Below are 15,674 nucleotides of genomic sequence, written 5' to 3'. Positions count from 1 at the left end.
CCCAGGGATTATGTCCCTGGGGTCATCAGGGGAGCTCTGGGGGGATGAAAGATAATGAGTGTCACATAGGCTCTCCTAAAGGAAGAAAGGCGGGCTTTGTCTGGCAAGAGGAGCTCTTCGGGGTGATTGTTCTTATACGTTCCTGGCCTCAGACCTCGGAATCTGATGCCGCTTTTCTTTAGGGGTTTTCAGTCCCAGCCACGGGGAAGGCTGAGCTGGGCTTTTTAATCGGGTACCCTAGGTTCCTGGCCAGCCCTGCTTCTAAGTAACAGGTGTGATCTCGAGGTTGTCACTGCTTGGTCTTGGCTCCTGCATTTGTTAAGTGGGGATAATTTTATTAGGGTGGTGAGGAGGAAGGAAGCCGTGTGCAATGTGTGGGATGGGGGCTCTTTAAATCCTACTTTCGCTCTCCTCCTTGAATCCCATGGGACATGTTTTCTTTCTTGAGTTTAACAAGCAGAGATAACATTTATTAAGCGCCTGTTGTGTGCCACTGTGTTTCAAAGGATTGTGCCCTTTTCAGCCCCACAGCAACCCTACTGTTGCTGCTTTTGTAATCCCAGGAGGGACAGCATGAACTCTGTTGTACCAATGAGAAAAACACGGTCGACAAGATGGTGACACTTGTTGATTCTCAGGTGTGATGGGATCATTCTTAGGTACAGGTTAGCCCAGCTGCAAACCCTGAGTTGTTCACTCTACCCCTGCCTTCTGCAGAAGAATTCATCCAGTAGTTCAGGGCACAGTTGTGCCTTCCCAGAAGTAGTTGTCTCTCTGCACTGAAACCCTTGTTTGCAGGTCGTTAATGATCAGTCAATCTCACGTGCACAACATTGTTCCTTGTCCTGTCTCAATGGCACAGAAGGGCCACCATGTTTGCACCCTGAAATCAGTGGGGATCTGTGGCTCAATTTCACAAAATTCTCTGTTGAGCATCTCAAGAACATACTGCTGCTCAGCGCTAAACTGTAATGCGAGCTGCACAGGTGTGTTGCTGTAGCCGTTTTTCAGGGATTTGAGAAGCCTCATTGTCCTCCTGTCGCCTACAACAGGGCATCTTAAACTTAGTGCTGTTGACGCGTAGGGCTGATCGCTCTTTTCTGGGGGAGCTGGCCTCCGCGTGGCCTCATTGCCACTAGATTACAGTTGCAGTCCCCAGCAAGGCGTGACAAACTAGAGGGTCTGGAGATATTGCCCAGTGTGTCCTGGTGGGGCAAAACTCACACTGATTAAGAACTACCTGTCTCAATACCCCTGGAGTCTTGGTCTTTTTCTTCTCTGTTGCAAGCATACGGTGAGAATGACATTATGAGAACTCAGACATCAGAGAATAAGGCTATTCCAAATAAGGGCTTAAATTACAGACTTCAGGTGCTATGATAGCACCGAAATTCTCACTCATGCAAACCCACAACATAGTGCATTAAAGCAGAAATAGGGGGACGTGTGTGCATGCAAACACACAGACACACACACTAGGACCATGAAACACCAACACATTTCTTCTTCTCTCCCAGCCACCCCTCTTTCTCCTCCTCACTCCCTCCATGTTTTCTTCTCTTGCCGACCTAGCTCATCTCTTGGGAATGGAAGAAATAGAAATGTACCAGCACTCTTGCTGCTTGAAAGAATGCTGTTTAAGGATATAACCTGTGCAGCTATATGCTCCTGTATCATCTGGGAAGCAATTACTGCCCGTCTCTCTTGCCTCCTCAATTAACCACTGGTGGCCACAAAAACACACATAATGGTAAGGACTCAGTTGACAAGCATCCCTTGATGTCTCTTCATTTCTCTAATCATAACCTAAATAGGGTTTTAATCTGCTCAGGGAGGGTCAAATCTTCCTTACACTGGAGACCTTTGCACTCCAGGCACTGGTCAGTTCATTCTTGGGACCTGTTTTCCTCCTGGCATTATTGTTGCTGAGACCAATGGAGTGACCAACTGTAGAAAACAGGTCCCACATGTTCCTCTGAGCCTTTGCTCTTCATGACAGATTCATGACTGGGCCTCAGAAGCCTCCAGACTGAGCCTTCCCAAGGACGTGGGAGCTGGGTCCATGAGGGCTTTCCCCAGGAGTCAACAGTCCTGGTCTTGGGTCCAGACCTTCAGTCCATCTTCCACCTTCCCTAATGATAATTTATTCCTTAGGGGATCTTGGGGGCCCTTTACTGCAAAATGTTTAAATTACTCTGAACTTCATCAGAGAGTAGTCAAGTTAACCCATTCTTAACGATTGAGGTGGTTTCCTTTATTCCCGTCTGGGTAGCAGTCACTTCACCCTGTGTGTGCCCTTAACCTTTTCAAATGAGGGAATCCTTTCAGACCCCAAAAGTCATGACAATACAGCAGGTACTTATGAACTTGGCACTGTATGACCTTGAGGCTGTCAAGTGTTCCGAAGGTCGAAAAGGGGCCTTTCTGGGCATTGTTGGACAGTAAAGTGGCTACTCGGGTTCCACCTCCCTAAGCACCTCGCTGTTTACACACGGTGCCTGGACACTCAAGTGTCTTTGGTGGGGGGTGTGGTGGGGGGATGGAGAGTGTCACTGTCTTGCATCTTGAACACAAAGTGACTTTTGTTACCAAACGGCGGAAGTGTGATGACCAGGCAGAGCCCTAAGATGATGGTGTGGAGGAGGAGCCCTGCTCCATCAGAAAGAATGCTGTCCCTGGGAACAAGGATGGAAGCGCTCTGCGAGGGGCCACTGCGCACAGACTTGGCATTAATGGGTATTGGAGCAACTGCAGACCTGGGTTAGTTAAAAGGGACCTGATACAGAGAAGGGGTCACATAATATGTGGATGTGCAGTAGAGGGCCAGCTTTGTAAGTATAGGGCACTCACATATTGTACCTTTCAAGCAAAGGTCTGACCTTGGACCAGTCCCAGGGAGCTAGCCTGTGGATACCCTGGTTGAGAAGAGTGTCTCTGTGTAACATAGTGATTTATGCTGAGTCTTGAGTTGCGTGGCACCTGTTTGACCTCTAGAGGGGTGGGGGACAGTGAGTGGTTCAGCCATGTAGGCACTCCATTCCTGTGTGAATGAGCCCAATAAAACCCCTGGACTCCAGGGCACAGATGAGCCCTCCTGGATGGCCATTCTCTGTACACACTGCTGCACAACTTTGCTGGCAGAACTCAGTGCAGTGTGCAACCCCACCTAGAGAAGAAAGCTTGTACCTGGGCTCTCCCGGGCTCTGCTCATGGTGCCTTTACTGACTTTTATCTGTGTCCTTTTGCTGTGACAAATGGCAATTGTGAACACAGTTTTTCCTGAACTCTGTGCATCCTGCTAGTGAATCATTGTACCCCAGAGTACAACATACGTACCTGTGGATTAGATGGTAATAAAAGCTCTACATCTTCTCCCAGTGAACAGGGCTGGGGAGAGCCTAGATCTTGTGGCAGGTCTGATTGGCTAAATATATCCCAGTTTTAGTGTAAATAGAATAAATGCATTCGTGAATCTCTCCCAGTAAGGATTCAGCCTTCCTCAAGCTACCCTCTTGTTTTTTGTCTTTTCAAACTGTTTAAGTCACCCTGGGTACTGTGTCAGAGTCTCTGGCTGGGTCTTATCTGTTCATATTAGTGTGCAGCCTGCCTCCCCATTGTCCAGTTATCATGTGTTATGGACATGTGTTATGGGAGTTTCTTGAGCAGAAATGTTAGGTTTACATGATAGTAAAGCAGGCAGGGGATTCCAGCATTACTGCATTAATTTGAGGCTTCTAACAGGATCCTTCTACCTGCCAAACCTTATACAGCTTCATAGGAGAGAAAGAAAAGCTACTTCCAAAAAGGGCCATGCTCAATGCATCCATAATGTTCTGATGCCTGGATGAACTCTGCAAATGTAAGCCAGCCAGGGCCAGTGAAGGCGCAGCTCCTGAATCCACGGATGGAGACGCATTTTTCTGCCAGGCCTCACACAGACTTGCAGATTTTCTCAAGGCATTTTTGTTTTAAGGCTGAAAAAAAGAGAAGAAACCCAAGGTCCTGAGACAGAAACCCGACAGCTGACATAAATCAGACTATGACAGTGCAGAATCATCTGGGGGCACATGTGGGGAGTCGGAGTCAGAGTGGAGTAGAAAGGACTCACACAGGTCTCCCTTCTAGCTGGCAACATGTCCAGCAAGGAGTAGACTTCATGTCTCTCTGCCCAGAGCCCTTTTTCCAATACCCAGTTGCATCTAACTCACAGCCCCACTTTGCATGACGCTGATTTAACTTCATTAGCACATTGTTCAGTGAATGTAATATTTTGTATAGAGATTTCAATGAGGGCAATGTTGAAAAAAAGAGCTATTATATTCATAAGATTTCCTGTTCCTATCACAGGCAGGGATTTCTGTCTTTGATTTCTGAGCCCTGAAGCTTGGTTTTTATAAAGCAGAATGAAGGTGAAGATAGATTTGCACAAGAAATGAGAGACCCATGGGAGTTCTTATGACTTTTTATAAAATCTAGTTAGATACTTCTTTTTTAAAAAATGTTGATTATATTTATTTTCATCTACTTAAAAGGCAGAGCTGGAGAGAGAGATATTAAGATTTTGATTGATTCTATCCACTGGTTCACTCTACACAGACAGGGCCAGGCCAGGCTAAAACCAGGAGCCCAGAACTCCATCCAAGCCATCACCTGCTGCCTCTCAGGATGCATTAGCAGGAAGCTGGATTGGACACAGAGGAGCCTGGACTTGAGTCGGGCACTTGTATATGAGATGTAGGTGTCCCAAGTGGCAACGACTTAACGATGGGACTCGCATCTGGGAGAGAAGGAAGGAAGAAGGAGGTAAGGAGAGCAGATGCATGGGAGCAGAAAAAACCAGAGAACCTGGCTTCTGGAGAGTTACTGAGTAGCATGCTGGAAAATGGTAAATGCAGACTTGGAGGAGGGCTCTTGTAGGAAGTGAGAGATACAGGAAGGCAAGAAGAATAAAGAATTTCTGGGTTGGCAGGGATCCCAAGGATTCCATTTGGTGCTCTTTAAGAGCCCCAGGAAACCTTGGGTGGCTAAACTATTTTTGAATTTTTTTAATGTAATACCTGATCAAGCCCTGATGACATGAGCAAATAGCTTATATTTGGTTACAGTAAGAAGCAGCTTCTCACAGAGTTCAATATAGTTGCACAGTTCTGAGAAGGCCAAGTCCCTAGGCAGATGGTCCAGCCAGGTGGCACTGATAAAATGTTCACCCATTGGTTTGGAGACCAGAGGACCAGACCGATTGCTTTGGTTTGCAGGACGGGGGGAAGAAACAAGATTGGCATGGGCATAACTGGCATGCGTGCAAGCAAGGCTTTAGAGCCATCGAGGTGAGCAGAGAGGGGTTATAGAGCCAGTTTTGGACTTCACATTGCCTGCTTTTTCCTTGAATTAACTGTATACATTTTCGTGTAGTTGGGAATTTCAATGTTTATGTGCAGTTTGACTTTCGTTTAACTTTTGTCTTTTTAAATTGGCTGGGGACCCAGAGGCTATGGAACTTGCTTGAATTCACACAGAAAGAAACAGTGACTGATTGGACTGACTCCTGCTTTTTAATATATCTCTCATCGTAAATGTCAAGCTGTTGATTAAAGGGGAAACAGGAATAGCCTAGCCTCTCTTTGTCTAGAATGAATGATAAGTAGATGAGCTGCAACACGGCTGTGACACCTGCTAATGCCAGAACATCTTGGAATTCCAGACCCCTTTCACGGAGCACATGCATGCAGGGTCACAGTGTCATCAGGCTATGGACTTACTGTGGGAGTGGGGCACCCTTTTCACCCTTGGGCAGACAAACGTTGCATTCTTCAGAAACCAGGAATAGTGTTCAAGACAGTACCTAGAGATGGAAACCAGAGTTAAGCAATCACTATGTTGTGATGGCTTTCAAAAGATAGGCAGAAGTAAAAGAGCCAGTGAATGAACATGAACCTATGACCATGTACTCACATCACAGAACCCCCAGTCCATCTTTCTAGGGTAGTGAAAGAGTTAGGAGAGGAGGATGGATGGGAAGGAGCTCAGATTTGGGCATTAGCAAAAATGTTCAGTCCTAACCCCACTACTGTTCAGGGTATGTAACTTCAGGTTACTTTTATAGGTCTCTGGACCTCGGTTCCTTTATATAATTGAAAAGTAATAAAGCACCCACAGTAACAGGCTGTTGAGGATTAAGTGACATAGCACATATAAAGTTCTTGCACAGCATCCAGAATACAACAGATGCTCAATAAATGATGGTGTTTGTTTATTTACTGTTGTGGGAGGCAGAGACACAAAGTAGAATGCTGCTGCAGTTGGGTGTACAGAAGACATGGCAAAACAGTGCTCTATTCTTGGGCGGGGCAGCAGGAGTTGCTTTAGGGGCTGTAGTGAGAAGATCACTGTGTCATCAGAGCCCTCAGTGGAGGCTGGGTCACTGGCTTGCTGCACGCCTGTGGAAATGAGTGTCCCCTTCCATCCCTCATCTGACAGGTGCAGAAGTGGGCTAACCATTCCCGAGTTTCTCATCCTGTACTCACTGCATGTGCTAGGGAGCTATGCAATTAACCACACAAGGAAACCTCACTGTAAGATCCCCCAGTTGCTATCACATCCCACTTACAGGAAACTGTAAATTGGAGGAACCAAGCCACAGAGATCAACTGGCTTTCCCAAGGACACAGGGTTAGAGGGGGGCAGTTCTAGATCTTAATCCTGGTAAGCCACTCCCTGTGGGAACACATGGCTCACACGGCTGTTCTAGTAAGCAGTAAAACAAACATGTAAGTCAAGACCCTGCCAGGAAATCGGAACCCATGTGGTTTCAATGAGGGAACTGAACATTGGGAATGAGTCACAAAGGAGTTAGAAGAACTGCGAGAATCATCAGGGGAAGGTACAACCCTCTGGTTAGCAGCTGTAGTAGTCAAGAGGAGGAAGAATTGTAGTCAGGGCAGAGAAGCAAATGGCTTCCTTCCAGGCAGCTGGGACTACACAGGTGGGGCTTTTGTGAGGAGCCCCTGTGGAACCCAAAATCAAAAAAGTGATGGAGCCATTTCTGAAAATATTGCCTGCAGTATCAAGAGCAGGAGAGAAATTCCCTGGCTTCTCCTCTCTGTGGTCCTCCAATCAGCTGCTGTCTCCAGTGGATAAACACAGGAGGAGCTGGTTGGTGAGGTATTCTGGGAAATGTAGTTTTCACAATTCTGGCCCTTGAGGACAGGGCAGAATAGAGAAACCGCATGGAATGAATCAGTAAGGAGGCAAAGGATGAACACAAACAGGGCAATTTTTCCTGTGAGCCTGGACTCCATGTGCTCAAGATATTGTGTCAGAGGCATAACAGATGGAATAATTAGGCTTGGTTACCTCGGCAGCTGACATGACCACAAGGCAATTGGTTGCCACAGCTACAACATAACACGTATGCTAGAAATGAGGCTCCAGCTTGGCTGGGGGTGTGGACAAGGGAGCAACACATCAACAAGGACAACAGTGTCTTCATCAGCAATCCTGGTGCAGCTTTTCAGGTTCTACACAGGGACACTTCGATGCGTCACTTCATTCTGTTCTCACAACAATCTGTCAGCATAAGCAAGAGTGCTGATACCTCTGGAGTAGTGCGACATGTGAGCTGGTGTGTAGGCGGGACCATACTCACTTTGCAGATAAACCAACGGAAGCTGGAAGGTGTAAATGACTAGTCTGAGAACACATAGCCTATGAATGGCAGAGCCTAAATCTGAAACCACATCTGTGGCCATTCAGCACATTAAGCTACCTCCTAGCTGGGGGCCCTTCCTTCATGCTAGTTCATTGCTCCTCATCTACTTTGACAAGGTGCAACACATGTTTTCTAACAGCAACCCCTCCAAAAATGTCTCGGGGAACTTCCAACAACTGCCAATCAGTTCCATCAAACTTCTCCATGGATCACTGTTTTAGAAGATGATAAACACTGTCCCAGCTCTAGCCTCTGTGGATCTCCAAGATGTATGGCCAGAACTTGCTAAGCTACGACCACAGACACATAGCCCACACCTTCACAAGTGCCTCCATTCAATGTGGATGAATTCATTGCTGGATGAATGGAAATCTCCTTGGTCTATGACCAGGAGAGAAACTATTTAAATGAGATACTCCAACCCCAAGCCTCCCGGCAAACATTGCTCTGTAAATGAAGAGCAGATTCATGGCAATGGTTATTACCTTGTCAGAATGTAGTCAGATTTGTGCTAATCCCATGAATATATTCTTCTCCTATAGTCTAAAGGGAGAATTTCTCATGCAGAAAATGCTAGATGGGCACAAAAGAAAATAGTGATAAAGGTGACCTTTGGGCTCTTCAGAGCAGATATCAGCCACAATGCCGTGGATAGAATGATCTGGAACTGGTGTTGAAGCACCCACCATTGCAGAAGTTCCTCCCAGCGCCAGAGCCACTGCACTCACTGTGTAGTCAGCAGCAGCCAGGACAGAGCAGGAGCCGTGGGCATCTGGGGCCCACGGCAGTCCCAGAACTTGTAAGACACCAGGCAGTGAAAGGGGCAGAGCTTCATCGCCCTGCAAGAGGAGTTTATCTGTCCTAGGAATCACGCTGGGGATGGTAAATAGGAAAGGTTTCAAGGGAGGACCACAGGAGGAAGATGATTTTGGGGGAAAGGAGCTTAGGGAATCTTAGTTGAGGAATGGATTGGATGGGGGGTGGGGGGCAGGCTTCAAGGATCCTGTGTGCTTTATTTCGTCTGAGTAAGGATGGAGTAGAAAGCTTGGAGATGCAGCCTGAGCTCTTATTTGTAAATGGTAATTCAAGTGCTTGAAGGGGCAAGCCTGTCCCAACAGGGATATATGTCAGAACATGGTCTTCTATCTTTGCTTTATCCACACTGAGTATCTCAGTGGTCCTAGAAGGCTGCAGGCTGCCTCCCACTCCGTCTTTGCATGTTCCATTCTTTTTGTTTGGAGTGGCTTACCCTGTTTTCTGCTGGGAAAATTCCTATTTCTTCATCAAAACCTATTAGTTATTTCTTCTGGGGTGCCACAGTGTGTTATTCAGAATCTTCTTGTGCACTTGTCATGCTTCTTTGAAATTTGTGTCTTTTTATTGCCAACTTCCTCTCTGCATATTAGTTTTCTTTAATTGGAGAGGCTGTCTTATTGAACAAACATTCTGAGTAATTCCATCCTCCTATTCTGGTATTTTTGGCCTATATCCAGGGCCTAGTATGAGTTTGTGGTACAATTCACTATTCAGTGAAAACACAGAAGAAAGAAGAGACAAGCCCAGGTAAACAAATCCTGTACTGATCTAAATTTAAACTAAAGCTCTGTAAACTTGTACCTTCCCATTTATTCAACAAGCCAATATTTAAAATACACGTTTTTGGCCGGCACTGCGGCTCATTAGGCTAATCCTCCGCTTGCGGCACCAGCACTCTAGGTTCTAGTCCTGGTAGGGGCACCAGATTCTGTCCCGGTTGCCCCTCTTCCAGTCCAGCTCTCTGATGTGGCCCGGGAAGGCAGTGGAGGATGGCCCAAGTGCTTGGGCCTTGCACTCACATGGGAGACCAGGAGGAAGCACCTGGCTCCTGGCTTTGGATTGGCACAGTGCGCCGGCCGTAGCGGCCATTTGAGGGGTGAACCAGCAGAAGGAAGACCTTTCTCTCTGTCTCTCCCTCTCACTGTCTCTGCCTGTCAAAAAAAAATACATGTTTTCAAATATACTGTCCAGAAGAATATGATTGATAGGTTTTTGCCTGAGTGTATAACTTGGATCTATGGATTTCTTATACATAATTAAATTTGTTTGATATTTTCTTCCTCCTAATTATGAAATCCTCAGATTCTGAGGCTATTGCTGATTCACTTGGGTATCCCTATGGCTTAGCACAGTGTATGACTGCCACAAAGTAGATACTCAATACGTCTCGTTAATTGAAGGAAGTGTAAGTGAATGATCTAATACAGCAAGCCGATCCTAAACAATTAGGAATGTACTGTTGCAGAGGTGCTTTCTTTAGGATCAGCCTGTGCTGGGGAGAGATGCTTCCATCCTGCTTACTAACACTGTTGGACTATGGGTATTTGTTGTCACCCCTTCAGGAAGCGGGGAAGTTGCACACCACTCGAGAGATCCTAGAGCAGGACCAGAAAGGAGTGATGGGAAAGAGCTTGAGACTCAGAGGCAATAGATCATGGAGGTCTGAAAAGCTGAAGGATCTTGTGAGTTAATTTTGAAAATAGTATAAAGTATCTGAGAATCTGCCCCCTGGAGTACTGGAGCAGCAATATTTACCTGCATCATTCGGTTCCATATAAACAGCCAAGAATAAATCCAAGGAGAAAGGCGAGCATACCAGCACTGAGGCAGGAAAATGTCCTGACTTAAATGTCTTCACATAAATCACATTTGTGTTCTTATTTCAGTTTTACAACTTCCTCATTCTACTGGAAGAAGACACTAGAGATCTGAGAAAGATCTGGAATCTGTATGGTAGACATATCTTTTGGTCATTCTTCCAATAAAAATCTCATGAGGCTGAGTGAATTGGGGTTCAAGGACCAAAGTCTTCAACAGTAATTCCACTTGATATAATGCAACTTAACTCGCTTCACTTTAATCCAACTCAGTAGAAACTTCTCTCCCCACACATCACCTTGACTCAATTCATCTCAAACCAACTAATTCAACCCAATCCAGCTCAACAAACCCATCCCAACTCAACCCAGTGTATGTCAACCTAACCCAACCCAACTCAATTCAATCCAATATAATTCAACTCATGTCAGTCTATCTTACTTACCATGTTAGGCTCTATAATTGGTTTTGAGGACCCTGAAATGAATGAGTTCCATCACAGCCTTCAAAAAAGTGAGAATTTAGTGGGGGGTAGTCACTGGGAGTCCTCTATTTGAGGTAGTCTCTATCACTTGTCAGTGGACTACTTGTTGCCTGAATACCTTGTAGCCTTCAGAAAAGCCATATATAACAAGAAACTTGCAAAATTGGATATGAAAAGCAGCAAGTGGGCCATGTTACCTCATGACTTCTGCCTTGGAATTTCTCTGGCTCATGCAGAGGCATTGCTGAAAGAAGCGGCACAACTCCATCAGGCATGGGCTGAGCTTCTGGATGGCCAGGCTGAGAGGAGTTGCTGTCATGGTCACCTCTTTGAGGAGTGGCTGAGGACATCCTGGAAGATGCAATCCCAGACCAGTCAAATAATTAAGAGTTTAACAAGCATCTTCCATTGGGTAGCCCCTGTGCCTGGTGAACAGTCTTGCCTTGATATGAATAGCTTGAGATTGACAGGTAAACATAATGTTTGTTCATAATTTCCTGGTAAATCTACTGTGAGAGTTTCCAAAGACAGGTGGAGAGAAGGTGGGAATCAAGTTCCTGGGGGAGATCAAAGGTAGTTTCAGTGAAGAGCAAATATTAAATAAGGATCTAAAACACCAAACAAATGTACCAAGTGGAGGGCATATTGGTGCAAGGTACAGAGTATACAGTGATTCTGTGTCATGTTAAGGGATGAGATGCTGAAGGAAGAGTAGAGAATAATTCAAACGGAGGTGTGTATGCATATGTGTGCACATGAAGATAAGTGTGTGTATGAAATGTGTGTGTACGTGTGTGGTATATATGCACATGGATGTTTTTCCATGTGTATGTACATATGTGTACATCTGTGCAAGGAGGGGCACATTGAAAGATAAAATGCTGAGTCACTGGAATACCAGGCTCCCAGGTTGTGGGTTCTGAGTTTGTAAAGATTATTTATGTTTCAGCAAACTAAAGTTCATTGTTTAATAGTAATATTTTTCTTTAGGAGAAAGCAGTAAATGACAAAAGAAGGAACAACAGATTTTTTTAAATTTCAGTGTTTTGAGATCTCCTGAGCATCATCCTATGAGTATATCTATGTTTCCTCAAATGGAAAGTAAGGAGATCCACGCCTGTCACTTAGAGTGACTGGGAGGAGTAAAAGCAACAATTTATACCAAGCACATTGAAAAGCTCCTGATGAAATGAACAATAAATTACAGAATTTATTTATTTACTCTTTATTTATTTAAATTTATGCAACATCAACTATGTACCAGATGCTGCTACCAGACAGTAAAGATTTAACAACAAATAAGAAAGGACATTCCTCTCTGAGCTTATCTTCTAGTAACTTGGATATAGGATACTGATAATAATCTACCAACAAATGATCACTAATACTATCAAGAAAAATTATCTAGAGGAGTGTTGGATGTCCTTTTACTATAGTTCTGCTTGTCTAGCAGGCTCTCTGGGGGGGTTACCTGTTTGTATGGGAGCGTGCCCTTTTAATTGATTTTTAATTGGATGATTTTACAACTTTGAAATGGAATAAGTTAACTGATAATCACATTAATTCTTGTCTGAGAGCCATGCAAATGCTTGCTCTCCACAGCAATGGAAATAATTATTTTCTGGTGAAGGTGTGATTGATTTTTGTCTAATAAAAAAGAGTTTATCACTACAGGATATTAATTAGAAAATTTATTTGAGAATTTCTTTGATTATATAAATGCCTGTTCCTCAGCTTCTCCATTGAATCAGCTTTAAAATATTCCTGGTTTCCTCATTCATCAATGAGTTGAACAGCATTTTTCTACGTTGATGCCTATTCTTTTTATATTATCATTAGAGTCATGTTTTTATATTCTTGAAAATTATAATTTAGCAGTAGCAGATTTATTGTAGTGGAGAATAATCTTAGACAAAGGCTTAAAAAATGTAGAAAGGAAGTATTTTATCCTAAGTCAACTAGAATATTAAACCTTCCAGAGCACTGATGAAATTCCACCAAGTACCATGACCTTTTCTTTAACATTTATGAGCACCTCCTATGTATAGCACATCTTCCTAGGTCCACACTCATAAGTACCCCACACTCTAGTACATGAACTTACTTAGCCTGAGAGTCAACTCTCATGTTCTCTTCTGAGCCATTACTGCCCCCCACCCCATACACACACAAGCCCTATCCTGCTCCATCTCGGGAAAATGCTCTCAGTTGCTCATACTTGGGCATAATTTTTGTTTCCTTTCTGATACTCATACACCCATCCATGCAGCATCTTGATTCTCTTTTTAAGCATCATCCAAGTCTCCCCATCTTCATGGTCGCTTCCTAATTCTAGTCTCCATCATCACTGGCCATCATCAGCACAACGGCATCTAATTCATCTAATTCCATTGTTCCCAGCCTCCCCTTTAGTCTCTACTCTGCAGTTAGAGAAATATTTCTGCACACAAATCCATTCATTCTGTCCCCATATGTCTCAGAGAAGCCTTGACCAATAAGATCCTGGTGATCTCACTCTTGCCAAACTTTCCAACTTCATCCCACACTACTCTCACCTTTTGCATCAGAATTCAAGCCAAAAAAGGTCTTTCCAAGTTCCTGGGTAACATCAGTTGTTTTATGCCACAGTGCCTTTGCTTAAGCTATGTCTCTGCTTAGTGTATGTGTGAAGAGGCAATCTTGTTTAGATGCCACTTTCCCAACCAACAAACTCCTGAATGTTTTCTCCAGCCATAAGAAATCTCTTCCTCTTCAGATACATGACACTGATTTTTCTCTTAACCTTACCACATTCTTCCTTAAATTGCTGTTGTCTCTCCATATGCTACATCTAGGGAGAGGTAACAAGATGGAATAGCACAGACTTTGGAATTAGATCTGGGCTCAAAACCCAGTCTCTGTATCTATAGAACTCACCAGAACTGCTTAGTTAAAACATTATTATTTACATTGTAAATATGGCTATTTATACAATTGTGAAGAGAAAATAAAAGGGTGCCTGGCACACAGTAGGAATTCATTAAATGTTCATATATTTATTGAATATATGAAAGATTGGATGTCAATGGCTCTGGGGGCATACTATTTTTCTAGATGAAAAGAATAGTTTACTAGAAGATGCCAGAACTCCTTTATTTTACTATTACATTCCTCATTAAGTAGATGATTAGACAGATGATGGATAGATAGCAGATGGATAGACAGATGTCAGATAAATGGATAAATTGTGTATAGATGTATATGATATAGAAGGATAAAAACTAGATAACTATATAGAATGATAGATATGCAGGTACATGGTAGGAGAGTGGTTAGGTGGGGGATGAGTGGATAGGTATAAATCTATTAGATGAATGCATGGGTAGGCAAATGGATATATACATGCAAATATAGATAATATACACAAAAATGATACATAGAAATATGTAGGTGTGGATATAATTACAGATGATACAAAGATACATAGATACAGTTAAGTTATTTTCTAAAACTCCATCTGACAACTGCTCCCATCTGCACCACTAGTGTATCTCTGTAGAACTGGGGAGACAAAGATATAATCATTTCCTTTGGTAGCATAATCACATCTCTGTGTCTGAAAGGCTCATTCACCACAGGCTGAGCCTGGGGCGGGGGCAGAACTGAGGAGATGTGAAAAGGGAGACTGTGCAGGCTCCAGTAATTTAATAATGCCCCGTTGACAAATGGCTGGATGGCTTAGGAACATTCAGGAAACTTGGCTCAACAGAAAAGAGGAGAGTGGGACATCCATAACCTGGAAAAGTGTAGAAAAAGAAACACGGAAGCTCAAGTGTCAGCTACAGGGCCGGGAGACGGTTATCCACTAGATCCACGAGAGTTAAGAGTGTAGAGGTTCTGTAAAACAGAACAGCAGAAATGGCGCCCAGTGAATGGGGATTGAATTTTGGAGTAATCTTTTACGCCTTCCTCCCTCTGCCAACAACCCACCTTGTTCTAAGGGCAGTTTCCATTTTACAAAGTGTCCAGCAAACAGCTCAATGGACGATCACTCAATAACAGTTGGTTAAATGCCCGTTATACAGAGCTCTACCATTCCAAGTCACTCCCACACACACTATCTTACTTAGTACACAACCCTAAGAAACAAACGCTCACAACCATTGTGATGATTCTTGTTTCATGATTGAGAAAACTGAGTCTGGGGACAGAAGGCTTTGAATCCCAGGAGAGGGGCTCTCAACTCTCCATTCCATGAATGCATTCAAAACAAGCACGAGCAGTAATAGTGACCAGGCTCTGGTACTCACTTGAAACTCGGTGAGGTGCTGGGACCAGGATTGACTCTTCCCTGGGGATGAATGACCACTCCATAGGAAGATCACCTGCAATGGGCAACAGAGATCCCCCAAAGGTCAAAATGCAATGGCCTTTGATTACGTGTGGAATCGGAATTATAACTGGTTAAAGACCGCATTCTCGAAATCTATAGGGAAATTGTAGCCAGCAGAGGGGAAGTGATGTATCCAGGAACACATAGCAATTCAGCAGCACAGGGAGGCTTATGAATCTGTTTAAAGTACAATGATCAGCCTGGTCTGACTGCTGGCATCCCCGTCCCCATCACACTGCTGCCCCCAGGCTATGTCTCCCCTGTGATACTGCGTTTCTCACCTGTATGTGGCTCTTTCGGGGCTGGTGCCTTAGTTGGAATTGTGGTCTGTGTGCCAATGGTGAAAGTTCCTAGGATGAGATTAAAGGAGGATGAGCCTTCGTCTCTTTGAAGAGAGCTTGGTTGGGAAGAAGAGAGTCCATGCCGTCAGTCCTGCCCTATCCAATCAATGCCAGTTATTGAGCCACCCAATTCGG

General features: G+C 44.2%; 1 protein-coding gene across 1 annotated transcript in view; it reads right to left on the bottom strand.

The window, feature by feature from the left end:
- Positions 1 to 3,930: 3,930 nt before the first annotated feature.
- The window catches only part of HHLA1 (HHLA1 neighbor of OC90), a 32,381-nt gene continuing 20,637 nt past the window's right edge, over positions 3,931 to 15,674 (bottom strand). Inside the window, exons 12-16 of the mRNA XM_062189415.1 lie at positions 15,480 to 15,548; positions 15,116 to 15,190; positions 11,024 to 11,177; positions 5,760 to 5,842; positions 3,931 to 3,974 (exon numbers count right to left, since the gene is read on the bottom strand). Coding sequence (XP_062045399.1) covers positions 3,931 to 3,974; positions 5,760 to 5,842; positions 11,024 to 11,177; positions 15,116 to 15,190; positions 15,480 to 15,548 — 425 coding nt within the window. The remainder of the gene's footprint in view (positions 3,975 to 5,759; positions 5,843 to 11,023; positions 11,178 to 15,115; positions 15,191 to 15,479; positions 15,549 to 15,674) is intronic.

Source organism: Lepus europaeus, chromosome 4 (genome assembly GCF_033115175.1).
Source record: "Lepus europaeus isolate LE1 chromosome 4, mLepTim1.pri, whole genome shotgun sequence".
In the NCBI taxonomy this organism is placed as follows: Eukaryota; Metazoa; Chordata; class Mammalia; order Lagomorpha; family Leporidae; genus Lepus; species Lepus europaeus.
This window is presented reverse-complemented; position numbering and strand designations above follow the sequence as displayed.